This window comes from Pristiophorus japonicus, chromosome 1, assembly GCF_044704955.1.
Source record: "Pristiophorus japonicus isolate sPriJap1 chromosome 1, sPriJap1.hap1, whole genome shotgun sequence".
In the NCBI taxonomy this organism is placed as follows: domain Eukaryota; kingdom Metazoa; phylum Chordata; class Chondrichthyes; family Pristiophoridae; genus Pristiophorus; species Pristiophorus japonicus.
In genome coordinates this window covers 486,282,866-486,308,188 of record NC_091977.1, presented here as the reverse complement: position 1 = coordinate 486,308,188, position 25,323 = coordinate 486,282,866, and the positions used below count along the sequence as shown (strand labels likewise).

Here is a 25,323-nt window from a genome sequence, read left to right as displayed (position 1 = left end):
CTACGCCCACCAGTGACTTTTTCCCTTAATTATTCCTTATCTCCACCCAAACTTTTTCAACATCCTAATCATTTGAGCCAATATTTCTCGCTATGTAGTGATTCCATCCTTTATCAAGAGCTACCCCGCCTCCTTTTCCTTTCTGTCTGTCCTTCAGGATTGTCAAATACCCCTGAATATTTAATTCCCAGTCCTGGTCACCTTGCAACCATGCCTCTGTTATGGCTATCAGATCATACCCATTTCTATCTATTTACGCCGTCAATTCATCTATTTTGTTACAAATGCTACGTGCATTTTGACAAAGTGCCCTTAAATTTGTGTCTTTACCCTTTTTTCCTGCTCGTTTCTCCTCTCCTTCAAGCGCATGTGACAATTTATTAATTAACTGTCGAATGTGTAGCAACTTCTATAGTCGTGGTGCGTTTGAGATGTCCTCGGCCTGTAATCCTAACACTTATTTTCTTCGTGGGGTTTGGAGCAAACCATTTGACCAGAGCGTCCACACTGATTCCCTACAATAAATGCTCGGCTCACAATCCCCCACAGATTTAGTTTAATTAGCTGCTGCTAGCTTTTCGATTTCAGACCCTGTTGCCCTTTGAACTATTGACAGTGGCTCACTCTTTGCAAACACAATGAACCTGTAATGTCGGTATGTACTTAACCCGTAGCAAGTGTAAAATATTGAGCTGTGCCCTGAGTTTTCAGTCTGTTAAAACATGGTAGCAAACTATTAACTGAAATCGGGAGCCTCTGGTTAATTATAGATATCTGTGATTGAACATTAATTCAGTCGCTGTTTTTATAGCTCAGGCTTTGTACGTTGCCTGCTTTAGAATTTACACGGTTAAGAGGGGAGACGAGATGAATGACTTTGGAGAAATTCTTAAAGCTGTGGGGGAATTTGGTCCATTTCAAAAGCGTTTGATGGTGCTGATATGTTTGCCAAATTTGTTCATGGGGTTCCACTTGCTAGCTCAGGTTTTTACTGGTGCGAGTGTCCAGCATTACTGTAAGACCAACTGGATCTTAAACATCAGTGCTGATTTACCCAAAGAACAACAGTTACTCTTGACTCTCCCGAAGGAAAAAGATGGGTCTTACCAGAAATGTAAAATGTACATGCCAAACCGAGATAAGGATATCGACTGGATATGGTTACACGGAAACAGATCCACGGTAGCATGTGAAGAAGGATGGGTATACAACAAGTCACAATATAGCTCGACCTTAGTTACAGAGGTTTGTATTCTTGTTTATAATGTATAGAGTTGTGTCTTTGATTATACCTGTGTGCTGCCGCCCCCGGAAATTGTGAGCAGTATCAAGGCAAACCCTCATTGTTGCTTCTTTGCAGATGACCTACGAAATATTCACACAGGGCGGTTCGAATGTGGAATTCTCTGCCACAGACTGTTGTTGAACCCAAGTTAAATGACTTCAACATGCAATTGAGACAATTCCTGAAAAGAATACTAAAGATATGGGAAGTGAGCAGGAAAGTGGCTCATGTGGAGAAAAAACACACTGCTGGTGGCAAAATTGCCTGCTTCTGTGACATGACATGAAGTGGGTAATTTGGGTTGTATACATTAAGACAATCCTATTCTTACAGGATTAAGAGCAGCATCTGCTAAAAGCTCCTGGTGAAAAATGGATAGAGTATAAGCCACTGAAGCTCGCGCAGTTAAGTGGGACAACAGCTTCCTAGGAATGACCTGCTGGGAATGGATTCTGTAATGAGTTCTGCTGGTTCAGGGTTGGGCAAATCTTTTCAATCTGGTTAGGCAGCACTTCTGAGAATCACCGCTGACTTGTTTGTTTGCGATCTATTCGAACACTAGTATTTCACTCAGCTGTCAGTGGAACAGCTAAATCTCAGTTGATGTGAAATGATGAGCTTCTAATATGGGGAAATGGGTCAAGCGACAGGTGAAGAATTCCACTGAAGTGTTCCGTTTAACCAGCTAGTACTGATTATAGTGATTGATATCCTGGAGCTTTCAATTTCCTTTTGGAAGCTCAGGAAGAAAATCATTTTCCCTTTTGCACATTGTTTGGTTTGGGTATTGACCTCCTTTGAGAGTTTAAGATGTGGTGATGCTATTTCAAATTGAAGACACGTACTTTCATCAGGAGTGAGCTTGGGCCAAACACAGCTTTCCTCATTCCGCATGTTGTTATCGATTTACTGGTAAATATCTACTGGTGTTGCCATTGTTCCGTTGATTAATTTAAGCTTTTATATATATGATGGTGATGGAACTAGCAGCAATACTTCATAACTTGCTCCAAATAACCACCTAGTGGCTAGAGCCTGCAACTACATTCTGACCGTTGACACAGCAAACGTGAATGGAAATGTTGGTAAGAGGAAGTATCGTTTTTGGATAAGAAGTGCACACGCTACACAAGTATTTTGATGATATATATATAATTCAGTGATTTTAAAATTGGATGCGTCATATTCCTACACTTTAGAGTTTGGGAATCTGACTCATTCTGAAGCCTGCTCTGCATCCCAAAAAGTCCTCTTATTTCCGAAAAACTGGATGTGATTGGTGGTGTTGAATACTATTACCACTAATTTGTTAAATTTTCTGGACTTTAAGAACTGTCCAGAAATAAACGTGAGCATGATATAGGCTGATGGAGGGTTATGTCTTTGAAGAAAATATTAGCTTTTGTTTCAAACTCCATACCAGACCCAAATGGAAGAAAGCACAAAACATTGACTCCTTTTAGATTCTCATACTTTTCCTGATCTCTTTTTTTTCCCCATTCCAAATTGCAAATAAAATTACCTTTTAGAATAAGCTGCAGAATAAACACGCTGATTCTGAAGAGCCTCTTTACTTCTGTAGAGGAGCGGATAAAGGTCACGTTCATTCTTTTCCTCTTATCAGCCCGTTGTGTGCTCTTCTACCCAAGTAAAGAGGCTTGTCAGAATCACTGTATTTATCTCTCATTTGTTCAACTAGCTTAAGTATTTCAATAAATAGATGGGCTATTTTTTGTAAGTACTTTGATTTTTTTTTAAGTATAGTACCTCTAAGTTTTTGCGAGCAGCAGATGAAGAATCTAGTATTTTTGCATCACCACACCAGTTTAAGACAATGAGGTGTGTTCGCAGATTCCAGAGAGGAATTAGATGTAACATTAGAATGGTCTGAATTTAATGAGAATAGCCAATGAGTTGCCTTAATCTCCTTCTGGGAATCAGTCATAGAGGCGGAGAATTCGCTCTAAAGTTAGTGCCAGTCCTTTTAATGACTACAACTTGTAAAGTGAAGCTAGTATTGAGGGCTAAGTTATTTTTGATATAATGAGTGATAGGAAATTGATTGAATTTCACTGAAGATTATTCTTTTCAGTGTTTTATTTTGTGTATAACATTTGCTAGTTTACAATTGACCTTTTCACATATATATAATATATATAAATGATTTAGGTGTGCATGTACGGAGCACAATTTCAAAATCTGCAAATGACTCAACTTGGAAGTATGGTAAACAGTGAGGAGGATAGTGATCAACAGGCTGGTGGAAAAGTGTGAAGTGATACATTTTGGTAGAAAGAATGAGGCGGGGAAGTATAAACTAAAGGGTACAATCCTAAAAGGGTTACATGAAGAGAGAGACCTAGGGGTATATGTGCACAAATTGTTGAAGGTGGCAGAGCAGGTTGAGAAAGCAGTTTTAAAAAAGCTTACGGGCTCCTGGGCTTCATAAATAGAGGTATAGACTACAAAAGCGAGGAAATTATGAACCACCTATATAAAACACTTCGGCCTCAACTGGAGTATTGTGTCTAATTCTGCGCACTGCAATTTGAGAAGGTATGAAGGAGAGGGTGCGGAAAAGATTTACGAGTATGATTCCAGGGCTGAGGGACTTCATTTATGTGGATAGACTGGAGACGCTGGGGTTGCTCTCAGAGCAGAGAAGATTGAGAGGAGATTTGATAGAGCTGCTCAAAATTATGAGGGGTCTGGACAGAGTAGACAAAGAGCAACTGTTCCTATTGGCAGAAGGATCGAGAACCAGAGGCCACAGATTTAAGGCGATTGGCAAAAGAACAAAGGGCAACATAAGAGAACATTTTTATGCAGCGAATGGTTAGGATCTGGAATGCATTGCCTGAAAGGGTGGCAGAGGCAGACTCAATTTTATCTTTCAAAAGAGAGTTCGATAAGTACCTGAAGGAAAAAAAATTGCAGGGATACGGGGATAGGGCAGAGGAGTGAGATTGGCTGAGATGCTCTCGCAGAGACCCGGCACAGGCTCGACAGGCCGAATGATGACCTTCCGTGCAGTAAGCATTCTAAGATTCTATGATTCATTGACCAGAAACTTAACTGGACCTGCCCCATAAATACTGTGGCAACAAGAGCAGATCAGAGACTGGGTATTCTGCAGCGAGTGTCTCACCACCTGAATCCCCAAAGCCTTTCCACCATCTACAAGGCACAAGTCTGAAGGAATACTCTCCACTTGCCTAGATGAGTGCAGCTCCAACAACACTCAAAAAGCTCGACACCATCCAATGCAAACCAGCCTGCTTGATTGGCACCTCATCCACCACCTTAAACATTCATTCCCTCCAGCACTGGCATACTGTGGCTGCAGTGTGTATCATCTATAAGATGCACTGCAGCAACTCGCCACAGCTTCTTCGACAGCACTTCCCAAACTCATGACCTCAACAACCTAGAAGGACAAGGGCAGCAGGTGCAGGGGAACATCACCACCTGCAAGTTCCCCTGGAGTCAGGCGCCATCCTGACTGGAAATATATCCCAGTTCCTTCATTGTCGCTGGATCAAAATCCTGGAACTCCCTCGCTAACAGTACTGTGGAGTACCCTCACCACAAGGACGGCAGCGGTTCAAGAGGATGGGTCATTACCATTTTCTCAAGGTCAATAAGGAATGGGCAGTAAATGCTGACCTTACCAGAGATGCCCCCAACCTAGGAACGAAGAAAATATATACACAGGCCATTCAATTGGAACCTTTAGTTACAGTAGGAAGAAAAATGTCAGCCACCTCACTTCCACCCACTTCTAGTGGGTCCTCGCAATGTTCCCTGTAATTGTTTTGGTGTGCAGTCCATGCAAATCTTTGCACATGTGCGGTTTCTCCCACGTAAAAGCCTATGAGCGGGCTGCGTGGGTAATGTAGATCACCGCGTGGCAGTGCAGACTCATGGGAACGTTGGTCCCACGACGGCCCCCATTTTGGGGAAGGTTGGCAGCGCTGCCGCTGCTTGCACTTGCTGCACATATGGAAATGAGGAAGATCGTGATGTCAAAGATTGGGCAACGCTGATTTGACGTACAGTCTGCCATTTTGGACATTGCCACTCCATTTAACGCCCTCTCCTAATCACGACCAGCTGACCACGCGTTCAGCAGCAAGGACCCCACACCAGTGCTATTTAAAGGGATCATCAACAACTTGCAGCTGACTTGTTTTTTCATTTGTCCTGGCTCTTTGTAGGTTTATGTAATTGTTTAGTGCTTTCTAAAATGGCTTAAGGTAACTGAGTTAACAGGGAGTGTTGCTGCAAGCGGAGAACACCTTGCTTCTCATTAATAGAGTTCTGCTCACATCACTCGCTACCAGTCGAGGACTCTATTTGCAGTCTCTTTCGCACTCGAGTATGAGAGTGAGATGGAGCGGAGGCAGCGAAGAGGAGGACAAGATGCTCACAGAGGGTGGAGGGGCAGAAGGGCTCCAAACAGGAGGCCTTACCCACCTAGGATCTTCCGAGAGCATTTCCCTTATCTACAGTTAAGCCAGGAACAGTGTAGTACAAGACTCCGCTTCAACAGGAGGTGATCACAGAACGGTCACCTCCTGCACCCAGAGCAGAGCCACAATGGCTCTCCCAGTGGTCTTGAAGGTCATCATGGCCGTCACTTTTTTCTCCACCGGATCCTTCAAGTCTGGAGTATTAACTAACATCTCCCAATTTACCGTCCATCGCTGCATCTGGACAAAGGCCCTGTACTCATAGAATCATATAAACTTATGACACAGAAGGAGGCCATTTGGCCCATCATGTCTGTGCTGGCTGAAAAAGAGCTATCCTGCCGAATCTCACTTTCCAACTCTTGGTCCGTAGCCTTGTACATTACAGCAATTCAGGTGCATATCCAAGTACTTTTGAAATGCGATTAGGGTTTCTGCCTCTACCACCCTTTCAGGCAGTGAGTTCCAGACCCCCACGACCCTCTGGGTGTAAACAATTCTCCTCAACTACCCTCTAATTCTTCTACAAATTACTTTAAATCCATGCCCCTTGGTTATTAACCTCTGCTATGGGAAATGGGTCCTTTCATTCCAGGGCCCTCAATGTTATACACCTCAAACACGTCTCCCTTCTGCCTCCTCTGTTCAAAAGAAAACAACCCCAGCCTATTCAATATTTCCTCATAGCTAAATTTCTCCGTTTCTGGCACCACTCTCGTAAATCTTCTCTGTACCCTCTCTAGTGAAATCACATCTTTCCTGTAATGTGGTGACCAGAAACGCAGTATTCCAGCTGTGCCTAACTAGTGTTTTATATAGTTCAAGCATAACCTCCCTGCTCTTATGCCTTCTTAACCACTGTGGACATGCACTCCAACATCCTTCTGTGTCTCTATACTTCTCAGTGTCCTACCATTTAATGTGTATTCCCTTGCCTTGTTAGCCCTCCGCAAATGCATTACCTCACACTTCTCCGATTGAATTCCATTTGCCATTTTTCAGCCCACCTGACTAGTCCACTGATATCTTCCTGCAGTCTACAGCTTTCTTCCTCACCATCAATCATCTGCAAATTTCTTAATCATATCCCCTACATTAAAGTCTAAGTCATTGATGTATACCACAAAAAGCAAGAGACCTAGTACTGAGACCTGCAGAACTCCACTGGAAACAGCCTTCTAGTCACAAAAACATGGCAATGACTAGTAGGGTACCGCAAGGTTCCGTGCTGGGTCCAGTTATTTACAATATACATTAATGATTTAGATGAAGGAATTGAATGTAATATCTTCAAGTTTGCAGATGACACTAAGCTGGGTGGCAGTGTGAGCTGTGAGGAGTATGCAAAGAGGCTTCAGGGTGACTTGGACAGGTTAGGTGAGTGGGCAAATGCATGGCAGATGCAGTATAATGTAGATAAATGTAAGGTTATCCACTTTGGTGGCAAAAACAGGAAGACAGAATATTATCTGAATAGTGACAGATTAGGAAAAGGGGAGATGCAATGAGTCCTGGGTGTCAAGGTACATCTGCCATTGAAAGTTGGCATGCAGGTACAGCAGGAGGTGAAGAAGGCAAATGGCATGATGGTCTTCATAGCGTGAGGATTTGAGTATAGGAGCAGGGAGGTCTTACTGTCGTTGTACATGGCCTTGGTGAGGCCACACTTTGAGTATTATGTACAGTTTTGGTCTCCTAATCTGAGGAAGGACATTCTTGCTATTGAGGGAGTGCAGCGAAGGTTCACCAGATTGATTCCTGGGATGGCAGGACTGACATATGAGGAAAGACTGGAATGACTAGGCTTATATTCACTGGAATTTAGAAGAATGAGAGGGGATCTCATAGAAACATATAAAATTCTGACGGGATTGGATAGGTTAGATGCAGGAAGAATGTTCCCGATGTTGGGGAAGTCCAGAACCAGGGGTCACCGTCTAAGTATAAGTGGTAAGCCATTTAGGACCGAGATGAGGAGAAACTTCTTCACTCAGAATTGTGAACCTGTGGAATTCTCTACCACAGAAAGTTGTTGAGGCCAGTTAGTTAGATATATTCAAAAGGGAGTTAGATGTGACCCTTACGCCGAAAGGGATCAAGGGGTATGGAGAGAAAGCAGGAATGGGGTACTGAAGTTGCATGATCAGCCATGATCATATTGAATGGGTGATGCAGGCTCGAAGGGCCAAATGACCTACTCCTGCACCTATTTTCTGTGTTTCTATCTGTCGACCATTACCCTTTGCTTCCTGCCACTGAGTCAATTTTGGATCCAATTTGTCACTTTGCCTTGGAACCCATGAGATTTTACTTTTCTGACCAGCCTGCCATATAGGACCTTGTCAAAAGCCTTTCTAAATCCATGTAGACTACACCAAACACGCTACCATCATCAATCCTCCTCGTTACCTCCTCAAAAGGTTTTAATCAAGTTAGTCAGACACTGTCTTCCCTTAACAAATCCATGCTGACTGTCCTTGATTAATCCGTGCCTTTCCAAATGCTGATTAGTACTGTCCCTCAGAATGTAGCCAGAGGTGGTCGAAAATGGTGGTTAGAGCCTCCGATATTTCCTCCCTGTACTCTAAGAAAAGGAACTTCCATGTCTTCTTTCTGAACAGAGAGAAGCAGGAGGAGCATGTATGTGGCTTCACTAGGATATCAGGCTTCTCCATGGTGTAGTGCACCATTTACTGCAGGCACATGGCTTTGCGGGCGCCGCATACTCATCCTGAGATGTTCTATAATCGCAATGGCTTAATGTGTAGTTGGGGTGTAACCACGCCCAGTGCATCATGATGGTTACTGCCTGGTATCCTGGCAGGAGTTATAATGCCTTCATCTTGCACCAGCAATCTTCCAGCACCATGTCAAACCCTAGGGTAGCTGCGCATAGACTAAGGCTATCCACTCTACACCCCACCACTCGTGGCTAGCAATCATATAATGCTGCCACGAGCAGACCATCGCCGTTCTGTGGCCTTGGCTGCTTGGGAGGGGCCCTTTAGTACACATCAGAGTTTTGTGATGGTCTGCTGCATGCTCTACAACTTGACCATCATGAGGGTGCAGCAGCTGTCAGTATGGGTTCTGGGACAACCTCAAGAGGAGTAGGAGGAACGGAGGAGGCAGGCAGCAGATCCCATTCAGAACAGGCTGTCCATGAGCACCTTATCAGACTCCGGTTCCAATGAATGAAATGCAGATCTCCGTTGCTCACTACTTTCCTTCTGTCACAGAACATCACAGTGTCCTGGGCATAAAGCTGAAATGAGAGCCACCACACACTAAACATTCCAAACATAATTTATAAATTTATCAAATCAAAATCAAAATTAAAAAAGTCAACTAATCACTCTTGTGCATTCCCTTAGTGTCTGTCTTTCGTGTTGCTTTTCCTACTCTATGCCCCTACCAAGTGCTGGCCCAGTGGCTGCAGGATGGCTGGTGGAAGGCTGCTGACTTTCGGTTGGGGAAACTGCAGATGGACTTGCAGGATGACCTTGATTAGTTCTGGGCCTAAAAGGCCCAGCTGAAGGCTGCACCACTTCTGGCACTGGCAGAATGGCAGTGGTGGAAGTACAAATGCAGTCATCCTGAGAGGCTCTTGCTCCACAGAGCCACTGCAAGTCCCACACTGCCACTGAGACGGCACCTCAGCATTTCCAGTTGGGGGACAGATTGCTGGTGTGCTGAGACCCTGCAAACCCCTTTCCACACTCGTAAACCCAGCCACAATGACAGCAGTCAGTCCCACTGCAGCACTGAGACATTGGGACAATAGAAGCCGTGACATCGCCCATCATGGATTTGCCCATCACTTCCATTCCGGAAATCACAGGCTCCAAGCTCCATTTATAGCCCCGTGCAATGTTGAATTCGGACTACTTCATGCTCCTTGATACTGACCAGAGGCTCGCTAGCAGGCTTGCCATTGCACCTAACATATCAGTGTGCATACCCATCACCTTTCGTCTGAAGGCTGCCCCATTGAGATCATCATGTGAGTCCTCTACAGCAGAACTCATGTGCGAACCTGCCCTCCGGGTAGCTGGCACCTGAGCTACCCTTTTTCCCTGGCCCGGCTGCAGCTCATTCACGCCCTGTGACTCACCACATGCAGATCCCGCCTCTATACTACCCTCTAAGGTCATCACCATGCTATTTTCTGAGCTGGTGCCTGCGAGTGTCATATGCAGTGATGGTGTATCTTAGCCTCCTCAATCACTTCAGGGGCAGGCTGGCCAGGTTGGAGTTTTGGGGTATTGAGGAGAAAGGCACAAGGGTCAGATTGTGCTGAGGGGAGGAGGGTAAAGTAAGATCTCCATGCATGCACCATCAGCAGCTTCTGAAAAGAGATTGTGGGATGAGGGGGATGTGAGAAGTGGGATTAGGTATGAGCATACCATCATCATCAGCAATGCTTTCAACTTCCCTACCAGCCACAGACTCTCTGACAGCCCCTCCAATGATGTCCAGAAGTGTTTCCCCCAGCTCCATCAGGTTCTGCAGATGTGTTTCCCCTCGACCCTGCTGCTGCTCCTGGTGGTTATGAGCGACTTTTGCCTGCAAGGGAAAAGGAAATGTCAGTGAGTGTGGTGCAATGTATTTGGGTGATGTATCTGTCATGGTTGAATAGCTGGCAGTGTGTGCAAGGTGTGAGATGTGGGTGTGAGTGCTGCAGCAGTGGGAAGTGTGTGAGGCTGAAGTGAAGCTATGATTATGAGGTATAATTGGTAATTGCTAGAGATTGTTGGTAGATGAGTGATGGGGGTGTAGTGCATTGAGCAGTGTGTGAGCTTTGTGGTGCAGATGGTGCAATATGGCATTTGATGATGCATTCACTCACCTTGATCATTAAACTTTTTGCGGCACTAGATCCAGGTCCTGCAGACAACACTTGTCGCAGTGATGGCTTCAGTGATCTGAACCCTTCTGCTGTTCTGCCTCTAAGTCCTCACACCCCTGCGGGTAGAGGACCTGAAGGCATCTTTGAATCCCCAGGACCAAGGCCTCCAGTGCTGCATCTGAAAATCTCCTCGCCTTTTCTCTTGGCTGTTGGGCATGGTTTTCTCCACAATGACAAGATGCTTCTGCAACAAAGCGCCTCTCCTTTAAGTAGTGCAGAGAGCCTTGGCTAAACTTTATTGGCCAGTAGACTGCGCCTAATATTGGCCCCCTGTTTAGCGCTAAGCCAATCAGCAGTTCATTTAGCATGGAGATCAGCACCGCAATCATTATAATTTGCACGCTGCCTGCACCACTTTGAATAGGCACGAGCACATAGTACTTTGTGCTGCCCGAGCCCATTTTCAGGGCTTATCCAATTTCTCGGCCACAGTCCCCATCCAACTCCCCACCATTTGACAAACACACTTCTTCCTGCAACCCTTCTAGTTCAAACTGGTACTCTTCTCCATCTCCCCTTTCAATTCAATCTGGTATTCTTCTTCCCCTCCAGCCCAATTCTAACTGGTATTAATCTCCACCCCATCCTTATTTAAGCAGGCATTCTTCTTTGTCGTCATTCCCCTCCCCCCACCCCACCCTCCCCCAACCAAGGTGACACTTTTCTTCATCTACCAATTCTCACCTACCTATATTATCGATCCAATCTTCTCAAGGTAATCAATCACCTTTTTATTAGTTACATGTCTAGAGCGCTTTGTGTCATTAACACCTTTGATACTATGTCAACTGCAGACACTTTTTTGCATGTCACGCACAAATACTGTATATAGCACATGGTTCAAAAACAGATGCAAATGAACAAAATTGCATTTATAGCACATTCCATGACCTTGGAATATTCCAAAGTGCTTTACAGCCAATGAAGCACTTTTTCAAGTGTAGTCATTGTTGTAATATCGGAATTGTGGCAGCCAATTGGCTTCATCAAGGTTCCACAAACAGCAATAAGATAATAACCAGTTAATATGTTTTAGTGATGTTGTTTGAGGGATAGATATTGGCCAGGAAACTGGGGAGAACACCACCACTAGTGACATGGGTTCTTTTATGTCCACTTGAGAGAGTAAGCGGGGCCTAGGTGTAACTCATCCAAAAGACAGCACATCCAGCAGTAGTGCACTGAAGTGATGGGCACATAATTCAGACTAAGCCTCTGGAGTGAGGTTTGAACTCTCAACTTTGAGTCAAAGGCGAGAGTGTTACCACGAAAACCAAATCTGACACCTTATCCCTATGGGACTCCACTGGTTACAATTTCCAGAGCAGAGCACTTCTATCCATTTCATGTCCACTTACTCTGCATTCTGTTGTTAAGCCAATTCTTAATTTCCCAATAGTCTCACATGAGGAATTTCATCCTAAGCACTTTTGAAAATCCACGTGACAGATTCCTAATGGAGAAGGTTGAGATGAACCTTTTGACAGTACTATTGCATAGCAAGATTACATTGCCTGCAACAAGACTTCCCCCAAAATATCAAGTTGGGAATGGAAGCAAAAAGTGCCCAAGCAACTCCCGTACATCCTCCACTTCTCAGGCCAGAGACTGGAAAGACACAATACTATTCTTGACCTTGGTAACCTCAATGGAAACATGCATCAGCATGAAGGTACTCCAGGATCTGTCATCCTCAGAGCTGAAATGCACTTTCAAGCAATAGCATGAAAAAGGCATCACTGAAATAAGCAAACTGCCTCAGAAGCAATATGTCTTTACTTATCTGTAGAATAACTCCACGAGGCCTAGTGCTGTGCTTGAACTGCTGTGGCCTTAGTCTCTTTATTGTAACTGCAGAGTGCCTTCACCGCGTGGTGACCAGACTTTTATACAGCTCCTGTCTGGGCCTCCCACAGTAGCACCCTGTAGTGGTACCAGCATAGTATACACTAAGAGTATACATATATGACAACATTCCCCCCAAAGTCTTTGATGCGAGTTAGTTACAGATTGAGGCGATCTGGAACTCTCCGCTCCTTGGTTGATCGTCTGAGTATCACTTCTGGCATAGGTGAGTTGGTCAGGCCATTGCTGTCTTGCAGCGCTGGTGGTCTGACTGGACTGTTGGAGATGGTGGGATCATCCTCGTGGTTGGCAGCTAGATCTGTTGCTGATTGAGTGTGTGTAGGTGGATCGCTGAAGGTAAGGTCCTCTCCCGGTAGTTCCTGGTCACCTGTAAATCACAATTTGGACTAGTCCAAGTGCTTTCTGCACGTTTGTCCGTTAAGCAGTTTGACAACAAACACTCTATTCCCCTCCTTGGTTAAAACAGTGCCAGCGACCTATTTGGGGCCATGACCGTGATTCAGCACAAACACCGGGTTGTTTACATTGATGTCGCATGATACAGCCGTGCAATCATGGTACATGTTTTTCTGATAACGCATGGTTTCCACCTGCTCATTGAGGTCAGGGTGGACTAATTCATTGAATTCCAAGCTAGTGAAACACGGACCATTGTCGCTGACCAGAATGTCGGGCAAGCCATGGGTGACTAACATGGCCCTGAGGCTTTCAATGGTGTCGGTGGAAGTGCTGGATGCCATTATTACACATTTGATCCACTTAGAGTCGGTGTCCAGTACAACATAGAAACATAGAAAATAGGTGCAGCAGTAGGCCATTCGGCCCTTCGAGCCTGCACCGCCATTCAATATGATCATGGCTGATCATGCACTTCAGTACCCCATTCCTGCTTTCTCTCCTACCCATTGATCCCTTTAGCCGTAAGGGCCACATCTAACTCCATTTTGAATATATCTAACAAACTGGCCTCAATAACTTTCTGTGATAGAGAATTCCACAGGTTCACAATTCTCTGAGTGAAGAAGTTTCTTCTCATCTCAGTCCTAAATTGCTTACCCCTTATCCTTCAATTGTGACCCCTGGTTCTGGACTTCCCCAACATTGGGAACATTCTTCCTACATGTAACCTGTCTAATCCCATCAGAATTTTATATGTTTCTATGAGATCCCCTCTCATTCTTCTAAATTCCATTAATATAAGCCTAGTCGATCCAGTCTTTCGTCATATGTCAGTCCTGTCATCCCAGGAATCAGTCTGGTGAACCTTCGCTGCACTCCCTCAATAGCAAGAATGTCCTTCCTCAGATTAGGAGACCAAAACTGTACACAATATTCAAGGTGTGGCCTCAACAAGGCCCTATACAACTGCAGTAAGACCTCCCTGCTCCTAAACTCAAATCCTCTCGCGATGAAGGCCAACATGCCATTTGCCGCCTTCACCGCTTTCTGTACCTGTATGCCAACTTTCAATGACTGATGTACCCAGGTCTCGTTGCACCTCCCCTTTTATCTGTCACCATTCAGATCATATTCTGCCTTCCTGTTTTTACCACCAAAGTGGATAACCTCACATTTATCCACATTATACTGCATCTGCCATGTATTTGCCCACGCACCTAACCTGTCCAAGTCCCCCTGCAGCCTCTTAGCATCCTCCTCACAGCTCACACTGACACCCAGCTTAGTGTCATCTGCAAACTTGGAGATATTACATTCAATTCCTTTGTCTAAATCATTAATATATATTGTAAATAGCTGGAGTCCCAGCACTGAACCTTGCGGTACCCTACTAGTCACTGCCTGCCATTCTGAAAAGGACCCATTTATTCCTACTCTTTGCTTCCTGTCTGCCAACCAGTTCTCTATCCACGTCAATACATTACCTCCATGTGCTTTAATTTTGCACATTAATCTCTTGTGCGGGACCTTGTCAAAAGCCTTTTGAAAGTCCAAATACACCACATCCAAGGGCTCCCCCTTGTCCACTCTACTAGTTACATCCTGAAAAAATTCTAGAAGATTTGTCAAGCATGATTTCCCTTTCATAAATCCATGTTGACTTGGACCGATCCTGTCACTGCTTTCCAAATGTGCTGCTATTACATCTTTAATAATTGATTCCAACATTTTCCCCAACACCGATGTCAGGCTTTCCGGTTTATAATTCCCTGTTTTCTCTCTCCCTCCTTTTTAAAAAAAATGGGGTTACATTAGCTACCCTCCAGTCCATAGGAACTGATCCAGAGTCTATAGAATGTTGGAAAATGACCACCAATGCATCCACTATTTCTAAGGCCACTTCCTTAAATACTCTGGGATGCAAACTATCAGGCTTTGTGGAATTATCGGCCTTCAATCCCATCAATTTTCCTAACGCAATTTGTTGACAATTTCTGGAAGGTTATTTGTGTCTTCCTTAGTGAAGACAGAACCAAAGTATTTGTTCAATTGGTCTGCCATTTCTTTGTTCCCCATTATAAATTCACCTGATTCTGACTGTAAGGGACCTACATTTATCTTCACTAATCTTTTTCTCTTTATGAATCTGTAGAAGCTTTTGCAGTCAGTTTTTATGTTCCCTGCAAGCTTTCTCTCATATTCTATTTTCCCCCTCCTAATTAAATCCTTTGTCCTCGTCTGCTGAATTCTAAATTTCTCCCAGTCCTCAGGTTTGCTACTGTTTTTGGCCAATTTATATGCCTCTTCCTTGGATTTAACACTATCCTTAATTTCCCTTGTTAGGCACGGTTGAGCCAGCTACCCCGTTTTATTTTTACGGCAGACAGGGATGTACAATTGTTGAAGTTCATCCATGTGATCTTTAAATGTCTGCCATTGCCTATCCACCGTCAACCCTTTAAGTATCATTCGCCAATCTATCCTAGCCAAATCACATCTCATACCATCAAAGTTACCTTTCTTTAAGTTCAGGACTCCAGTCTCTGAATTAACTTTGTCACTCTCCATCTTAATGAAGAATTCTACCATATTATGGTCACTCTTCCCCAATGGGCCTCGCTCAACAAGATTGCTAATTAATCCTCTCTCATTACACAATACCCAGTCTAGGATGGCCAGCTCTCTCATTGGTTCCTCGACATATTGGTCTAGAAAACCCTTCCTTATACACTTCAGGATATCCTCCTCCACCGTATTGCTACCAGTTTGGTTAGCCCAATCTATATGTAGATTAAAGTCACCCATGATGACTGTTGTACCTTTACTGCACGCTTCCCTAATTTCCTGTTTGATGCCATCCCCAACCTCACTATGACTCTCTGATGGTCTGTACACAACTCCCACTAGCGTTTTCTGTCCTTTGGTGTTCCACAGCTCTACCATTACAGATTCCACCTCATCCACGCTAATGTCTTTCCTTACTATTGAGTTAATCTCCTCTTTAACCACAAACGCTACCCCACCTCCTTTTCATTTCAGTCTATCTTTCCTGAATATTGAATATCCCTGGATGTTGAGTTCACAGCCTTGGTCATGCTGGAGCTATGTCTCCGTAATCCCAATGACATCATATCCGTTAACAGCTATCTGCGCAGTTAATTCATCCACCTTATTACGAATGCTCCTCGCATTGAGACACAGAGCCTTCAGGCTTGTTTTTTTTTAAACACTCTTTGTCCTTTTAGAATTATGTTGTAATGTGGCCCTTTTTGATTTTTGCTGTTGATTTTTCAGCCCTCCAATTTTACTTTTCTCCTTTTGCATCTGACCCCATTTTACTTCCCTCTGTTTCCCTGCATAGGTTCCCATCCCCTGCCCTATTGGTTTAAATCCTCCCCAACAGCACTCGCAAACACTCCCCCTAGGACATTCGTTCCAGTCCTGCCCAGGTGCAGACCATCCAGTTTGTACTGGTCCCACCTCCCCCAGAACCGGTTCCAATATCCCAGGAATTTGAATCCCTCCCTCTTGCACCATTCCTCAAGCCACATATTCATCTTAACTATCATGCTGTTTCTACTCTGGCCTGATAGCAATCCTGAGATTACTATCTTTGAGGTCCTACTTTTTAATTTAACTCCTAGCTCCCTAAATTCAGCTTGTAGGACCTCATCCCGCTTTTTACCTATATCGTTGGTACCTATATGCACCATGACAACTGGCTGTTCACCCTCCCCCTCCAGAATGCCCTGCAGCTGCTCCGAGACATCCTTGAGACTTGCACCAGGGAGGCAACATACCATCCTAGAGTCTCGATTACGGCCGCAGAAACGCCTATCTATTCCCCTTACAATAGAATCTCCTACCACTATAGCTCTCCCACTCTTTTTCCTGCCCTCCTGCACAGCAGAGCCACCCATGGTGCCATGAACTTGGCCATCTCCCCCAACAGTAACCAAGGTGGTATATCTATTTTGGAGGGAGGTGACTGCAGGGGACCCCTGCACTACCTTCCTTCCACTGCTCTTCCTGATGGTCACCCATTCCCCATCTGCCTGTGTAACCTTTACCTCCGGTGTGTCCAACTCACTAAACGTGCTATTCATGACATCCTCAGCATTGCGGATGCTCCAGAGTGAATCCATGCGCAGCTCCAGTGCCACAATGCAGTCTGTCAGGAGCTGCAGCTGGATATATTTCCTGCACACATAGTGGGAGCGTCCCTGACTTCCCATATAGCACAGGAGGAGCATGACATGTGTCTAGGCTCTCCTGCCATGAATTAACCCTTACATTAACTTAATTTGGCAACAGTGACAAGGTTTCTTACTGATAAGAAAAGACAAATGAAAAGGAAAAAGAAAACTACTGACCAATCAACCAGCCAATTACTTACCCTCTTGGCTGTGATGTCACACTTCGATTAATTTTTACTTCTTTCTTACTTTTGACCCTGCTGCAGCTGCAGCTAGCTCCTCGCTGCCACTGTGCCTTTTATCAGCCTCGCCGCTCCTCCCTGACTGCCGCTGCTCCTCGCTGCCACTGGGTCTTTTATCAGCCTCGCCGTTCCTCCCTGACTGCCGCTGCACCTCGCTGCTGCTGGGTCTTTTATAGGCCTCGCTACTCCTCCCTGACTGCCACTGCACCTCGCTGCTGTTGGGTCTTTTATAGGCCTCGCTGCTCCTCCCTGACTGCCGCTGCACCTCGCTGCTGCTGGGTCTTTTATAGGCCTCGCTGCTCCTCCCTGACTGCCGCTCCTCCTCGACTGCCGCTGCTCGTCGTTGCCGCTCGGCCTTTTATAAGCCACGCCGCTCCTACCCGATTGCAGGTTTAGCCTGCCTCTTCCAAACTCTCAGACCTTCGGACCTCCTGAACTCTCGGACCTCCCGAACTCACGGAACTCTCTGACCTCCTGACGTCCGAGAATCCCCTACCACTATAGCTCTCCCACTCTTTTTCCTGCCCTCCTGCGCAGCAGAGCCACCCATGGTGCCATGAACTTGGCTGCTGCTGCCATCCCCTGATTGGCCATCTCCCCCAACAGTACCCAAGGTGGTATATCTGTTTTGGAGTGAGGTGACCGCAGGGGACCCCTGCACTACGTTCCTTCCACTACTCTTCCTGATGGTCACCCATTCTTCCTAGAAAGGGGCCCGCATAATCTACGTGAATCCTGGACCATGGTTTTGAGGGCCAGGACCACAGATTAAGTGAAGCCTCCCTGAGGGCATTGCTCAATTGTGATCAAGTTTTACACTAGCGCACGCACGATTCCATGTCCGAGTCAATGCTGGGCCAGCAGACGTGGGACCTGGCGATAGCCTTCATCATGGCTATGCCTTGGTGGGCACTGTGTAGGTCGCGTATGCAGGTTGCCCTGCCTTTTTTTGGCAGGACGACGCGGTTGCCCCGCCTTCTTTTGGCAGGACAATGCGGTTGCCCCATAAGAGGCAATCCGATTAGATGGACATTATGACGGTGAAACAGCTTTATCTCGTCTTGCATTACTCTTGGGACCGTTGGCCAGCTCCCATTGAGGACGCAACTTTTTACAAGAGATAACACAGGGTCCTGGTTGGTCCAGGTCCTGATCTGGCGGGCCATTACAGATGACCCTTCGCTTTCGAAGACGTCCATGACCAGGCACAGGTCTGCGGACTGCGCCATTTCCTCCCCGGTGGTGGGCAACGCGAGCCGGCTGAGGGCATCGGCGCAGTTCTCAGTGCCTGGCCTGTAGCGGATCGTATAATTGGAGGTCGACCGTGTTAGTGCCCATCTTTGGATTCACGATGAAGCATTGGTGTTTATGCCTTTGCTTTCCGAAAATAATGAGATTAGGGGCTTGTGGTCGGTTTCTAACTCGAACCTGAGTCCGAAAAAATACTGGTGCGTTTTTTTTATCCTATAGACACAGGCCAAAGCCGCCTTCTCAACCATACTGTAGGCTCCTTCGGCCTTGGATAGACTTCTAGATGCATATGCAACCTGTTGTGTATGGAGAAAGAGTCAGACTGAACACTGTGAGCTCAAAGTAAAGTGTTTCCTTAGTCTTTTATTGCAGGTCTCCAGAGTGCCTCTCCAACCTGTGAAGCCTCCTTAAATATCAGTGCGCCCAAGGGATTATGGGATCCCTTGGGACTCCTGGAGATGAGCCCTCTGGTGGCTGTACAGAGTAAATACAAGTATATATATATAACAACACTACCTTCCCCCCCAAAGTCAATAGTGTAACTATTTACAATGTGAGTCGATCTGGGTCCCTTCTTGCCTTGGTTGACCGTCTCAGTGTGAAAGCTGGTGTTAAACGGGGCAGATGTGACATGTTTGATCCCATTATGGGTCATGAATTCTCTGAACTCAGCACTGGTAAAACATGGCCCGTTGTCGCTCACCAAGATATCGGGTAAGCCGTGAGTGGCAAATATGGCCCGCAGGCTTTCAGTAGTGGCAATGGACGTGCTAGATGACATTATCTCACATTCAATCCACTTGGAGTATGTGTCTACAACCACGAGGAACATTTTACCCAAGAACGGGCCTGCATCGTCGGCGTGTACCCTAGACCACGGTTTAGAGGGCCAAGACCATAAACTTAGTGGCACATCCCTGGGTACATTGCTTAACTGCGAGCATGTCTTACATCTGTGAACGCAGGACTCTAAGTCCGCATCGATACCGGGCCACCACATGTGGGATCTGGCTATTGCTTTCATCATTACAATGCCCTGGGATCCAATAGGATCTCTTCCACTGTCCTCGGGTCTAACAGTACCATGCTGCCTAACTATATTGCAAGCAGATATCACTGCAACCAACCCTCTGCAACCCAGAACAGGCATATCTCCAACCTCTACCCAATACTCTCCAATAAACATGAGGAGCATGATCTGGACCAACCACCTTGGGGAGCAATGGAGCCTGATCCTTCCAACCAAGTACATTGAGAGAGGACTGTCAAAACTCTGCATTGTTTATACTTTACTATCCAAGCAAACTCTATAACATTCACCCAATTGTGTCAGACAAGAGCTTGCAGACCCGTGGCTTTGGTGGCACATCTGGTCCTTCACCACTACTAGCCCTCTGGACAGAGGTTCAGGAGGACACAAATGACACGAATTGGGAATGCAACAACCCCCTGCCACTTGCAACATTACCTAGTTCTTGATCCAGGCAGCAAGGTGGGGCATGTATCAGCTCTGCCACAGAAGCCCTCCCACCACAACCAGTATGTGGACAAATAACCTTTGGGACATGTGCCAAACTAAACAAGTAACATGTCTACTGTACATGGAGCTAGGAAAACAAAATGACTTTTGGGCCTGCTTTAGCAAGCTAATACTGAACCATTCCAAATTTCCATAACAAAAAGAACCTCCAGATGAACCTATGAATCCCACCCTGAACAACCTCCTTACTCCCCACAGATACCAAGCACTGCACCAAATAGTACTCATCAACCCACCCCTGTGTGACCCAAGCCTCCCAACCAATACTGAACACAACCAGTAAGTCCACATAAGTATAACTATATTAGACCTTCAACAGCTGTATCTACAAGTAATTTACAAGAAACATAGAAATTGCATTTAAAGTACCTGTCATGATCTCTGGGGCAGCAGGCACATTTAAGGAATCTGGCCAGGGCATGGGACCTCAGTGGGGAAATTGAACTCCAAAAAACTTGGGTACATTCAGAGAAAATCAGTAAAAATAGGTTTACTTGGGCTCAAAATTTGCCAGGAATTGCTCCATTTTTTTTTTGGGAGCAACTTGATTTTTCTGGAGTATCTTAAAAATCCCCATTTTGCACATTCAAATTGCACCAGTGTAAGTGAGTTAGTTAGGATATTTTTAGTTTTAGTTTTTTTTTAAAAGGCGACATTACGAGCCACCCACACCCGTTTTGGCCATTTAGGCCACTTTGGACAGCTAATAGTTACTCCAAACTAACTTAGGCCAGCGTATGTGGCCACTTGTGGCCGCACAGAAAACCCTTGCAGGGAGTTAAGAAATCAGCGCAGGTAGGTGCATCGGAGACCATTTGGCCAGAGATAGGGGCGGGAAGGGAAGCGGAGAGGACCTTGCAAAGCACTAAACAAAGCACAAGTAGTGAGCATTCAAGAAGACATAAAAACATTCAAGAAGAAATAAAAAATAAAACTAAGTCTTATCTTCATATCAAAACTTCGCCCGGCAAGTCAGCGAGCCGGCCGGTGCGGGAGGTCACTCGGTTGGGGAGAGGTGCGGGACGACCGGGAGAGCACAGGGAACTGCCGCCGACATCGAAGCACACACAGGCTGGCTGGCTGGTTGCAGGAATCAGCCTCACGGACAGGTTCATCTTCAGCCCGGGAACATTACTGATTACTATAAACACTGACAGCAGCCAGTGACAATCAATCAAACCAAATGAAGATCCAGAATGGGGATTGCTTCTGAATGAATCCTCCCAGCGATGCAACAAGTCCAGATTCCAGTCCCAGGGATCTTCACTTCGATTTCAGCCGCAGGCCTGAGCTGATCAATTCGAGGATGATTCTCCTTTTTCAGCAGGGTTTGCTGAGCTGTAACCAGATTTCTTCTCTCCTTCCACATAACGCCACCGATGACCAGAGTAATCAGGGCGACGGCAGCAATCACAATTCCAACAATCAAACCGAGATTTTTTCCCTTTGGAGATCCTAGAGTTACTCAGAACGTCCCGTCCCAGTCTCGGGCCTTGGATAGGGGTGGGACACACACAGAGAAGCCACTCGGCCTGGGATAGGAGCGGGACGCACACAGAGATGCTGGGGGGGGCGAGGAGCTACTGCGCATGCACGCGCACTCCAATGCGCGTGTGGAGAGCTGCCGGCACTGTTTCTGGCGCAGGGCCCTAGCTCCGCCCCCGAATCGACTGGCCACGCTGCGCCAAGCTCTGGGAGAGACAACACAGCGGCCAGAATTGGAGGACCTTTTCATCCTTTTCATCCTACAAAAGCGGCGCAACACGGTGAGTGCACCAAAAATCTGCAGGGGCCAATTTTGACTTAAACTAAAACTCAAGAAAAGAAACAAGGGTCTTAAAACAGTTGAGGCAAATAACAACCCACAATTCTTCATCACTTGTATGGGGCTCACCATTATACTCTTAACTCCTGAATAGTTAAAGATGACATTTAAGAAACTGTATTTATTATTGTGGCTCCAGCCACTTACCTGCCACGATAATGGTGGGATCATAAAACTTGTTGGAGATCCTGCACAAGGTAACAGCTGTGATCATTTAGTAAATAATGCCTTGGTGTGTGACCTCAGTCAGTCTTCAGTGGATTATCAGTGTAGTAACTCAGTCAGTGTGCTGCCTTCCTTGCTTCTTTTCAAACTTGGACTGAATGTTTGCTCCAGTAAAAAGAATGTTGTCCTTACACCAATACTTAAATATCCAAGTCCCCTTAAAAATGATACCAGGGATGAGGGACTTAATTATGTGGAGAGACCTAGAGAAACTGGGATTGTTTCCCTTAGAGCAGAGAAGTTAAGGGGAGATTTAAGAGTGGTGTTCAAAATTATGAGGGGTTTTGATAGAGTTGATAGGGATAAACTGTTTCCACGATTAGGAGGGTTGGTAACCAGAGGACACAAATTTAAGGTAATTGGCAAACGAACCAGAGGGGAATTGAATTGTTATGATCTGGGATGCAGTGCCTGAAAGGGGAGCTTCAATAGTAACTTTCAAAAGGGAATTGGACAAATACTTGAAGGGGAATTGTAGGGTTATGGGGAAAGAGTAGGGGAAAGGGACTATTTGGATAGCTCTTTCAAAGCACCAAATGGCCTACTGTGCTGTATGATTCTATGGACTTGCACTGCCTTCATTTATTTTCCGATTGAAAATCAAACCAATTAACTAATACACATCGTATCTGTGAAATCGGAATGGCATGCATTGCACGCCATATGCGTGTTGATACTATAGGTGTGATGTGCTCACATATCGAGATCTGTTCTTTAATAAGAGAACAATGGGAACCTTGTTTGTACTTCTCAATACATTCAGAGGGAATCAGGTTTTACTGATTCACCACCTGAAGAAAATCTGTGAATTTATTGGTAGAAATCGGTAAAACACTATTTTAATGATCCTCACTTGTGTGAACAAGAATTTGTCAAAAAGAACATGTTTGATTTCACAAACTATTAATCCTGGTGCAAAAAAGCATGGGCATCCTGTGTGACTTCTCATTTGTCACCATTTCCAAATCCTTTGTCATCACCAGTGTAACACACCACACTCATTTGAGTAAGTGAATTGACTGATTTGTATTTTAGAGAAGTAAATTTATTGGTTTCTTCCAAGACCATAAAGATTACACATCAGCTTTACTCCATGCATAGTCCATGTATGATTACCTTTCATGGACCCCCAGTCCCTACCACTACCTGATGATCCATGTATTTTAAGGATGGAAATTTCCTCTAAGGGGCACCCACTCCACTTCTACAATTTCAGCATCAGTGTGCCAGAAACCCAATTAATGTAGTGGCCCAGGAGAGGCCTAAATTATTTCCGGCCTAAATAATATCCAAGTAACTCTCACTTCTCCACAAATAGGGAAGCATTTCTATTTTTGAAGGTGAGGAAAAAAGTTCTGTTCAATCTCTAGCCTTGCTCAAGGCATGTAAATTTTATACTTGGGCCCTCTAGTTCTACACGTTGTCCAAGGCAAATAGCTTGTTTGCTTCAATCTTATCACTCCCCTACATTTTTTTTAAACGATCATTCTCTTTTCACCCCAGTCTTTTTCAGTAAACATAGCTTTAGTTGATTTAGACTCTCTTTATCACTTCCCTCTTCTGTTGACCGTGCCCCTGTTTCTAACTGGGATTGTTTTTATCTCTCCAGTTTGATCTGGTTTGTGATGGCAATTGGTTAAATCAGCTCTCACGGTCCATTTCCATGTTTGGACTTTTGGTTGGAGCCCTGTTGTTTGGTCCCCTAGCAGACAGGTAAGAACCAACAACTTAGATACTGAACAAGCACTTTATATTGGTCATTTGTAACCTCAGAATGGGCTACAGGAGGTATAGTTTACTGAATTTGTCATGTATTCAACTGTCATTGTAATCCATGTATAAACTGACCTAAGCTGTACACCGTGAGAACATTGACCACTAGGTGGTGAACTTGTGGGAGACACTCCTAACCTGGACTTTCAGGTATAAAAGGGGAAGCTCCACCCACCTTCATCACTTTAGTGCTGGCTAATAAAGGTTACTGGTCACAGAGTGACCTTCTCTCAAGTATGGGCCTCGTGTTATCATTTATACTGTATAGTAAGGACATATTATTGACGACGAGAAACTGGGATTTAAACCACGCGAGCATGGCCATTAGCAGCACAGACGAGAGGTACTGTGTTGGTGATGATTGGGAGACTACAGCAAATTTTCGTCACTAAGGAATGGCTGGGACAGGATTCGGCCGACAAACGCAGGGCTCATCTCCTGATGGTTTGTGGATCCAGGACGTATTCCCTGATGAAGGACCTTCTAGCTCTAGAGAAGCCGGTGGACAAGACTTTTGAAGAGCTCAGTAAGTTGATCGGGGAACACTTTAAACCGGCGAGCAGCATGCACATGGCGAGACACCGGTTTTACACGCACCGGCGGCGAGAAGGGCAAAGTGTTCCAGACTTCGTGGCAGACCTCCGGCGACTGGCGAGCCTATGTAAGTTCCCAGTTGCATGCAGAGCAGAGATGCTGCGAGACTTTTTTATTGAGGGCATCGGGCACGCTGGGGTTTTCAGGAAACTAGTTGAGACCAAAGACTTGACCCTGGAAACGGCGGCTTTGATGGCCCAGACATTTATCTCAGGGGAGGAAGAGAACAGAATGACGTTTGACAAAAATCTTGGTTTAAATGCAGCAAATGGACAGGGAGTCAACATTGTTAACCTGGCACACAGTTCTCCAGGCAGACAGGGGCAATCGGACATGCGTGAGCATGTAGTCGGACCCAAAGGGGGAATTCAACAGAGACAATGGCTAGCTGAACGGTGATTCATGCCATCGCAAGGGACAATGCGGCCAGTAATGGGGCCATCAACACCTGTCAATGGTGCGCTTAAGGACAGTTACAGAGACAGTGAGAGACGATCGACTGGTAATGGACCTTTTGTTTCCAACAATGGCTCATGTTGGAGGTGTGGAGGCAAACACACAGCCAGAGCTTGCAGGTATCAGCAATATACCTGCATAAACTGCAACGGCAGCGGTCACGTGGCGTGTATGTGCAGGAAGCCTGCAGCCAGGTTGATGTACAAGGAGGACGGGCCCGATGTAAGTCCTACGAGGCCAAATGGACACTGGGGGAAATCGCTGGAAGCTGAAATTCAGCGAGTTCATGT

At 45.5% G+C, this 25,323-nt stretch overlaps 1 protein-coding gene across 1 annotated transcript in view; it reads left to right on the top strand.

The window, feature by feature from the left end:
• The first annotated feature begins 867 nt into the window (after positions 1 to 867).
• LOC139269299 (solute carrier family 22 member 13-like) overlaps positions 868 to 25,323 on the top strand; it is an 80,131-nt gene continuing 55,675 nt past the window's right edge. The window contains exons 1-2 of the mRNA XM_070888367.1: positions 868 to 1,245; positions 23,820 to 23,923. Coding sequence (XP_070744468.1) covers positions 868 to 1,245; positions 23,820 to 23,923 — 482 coding nt within the window. The remainder of the gene's footprint in view (positions 1,246 to 23,819; positions 23,924 to 25,323) is intronic.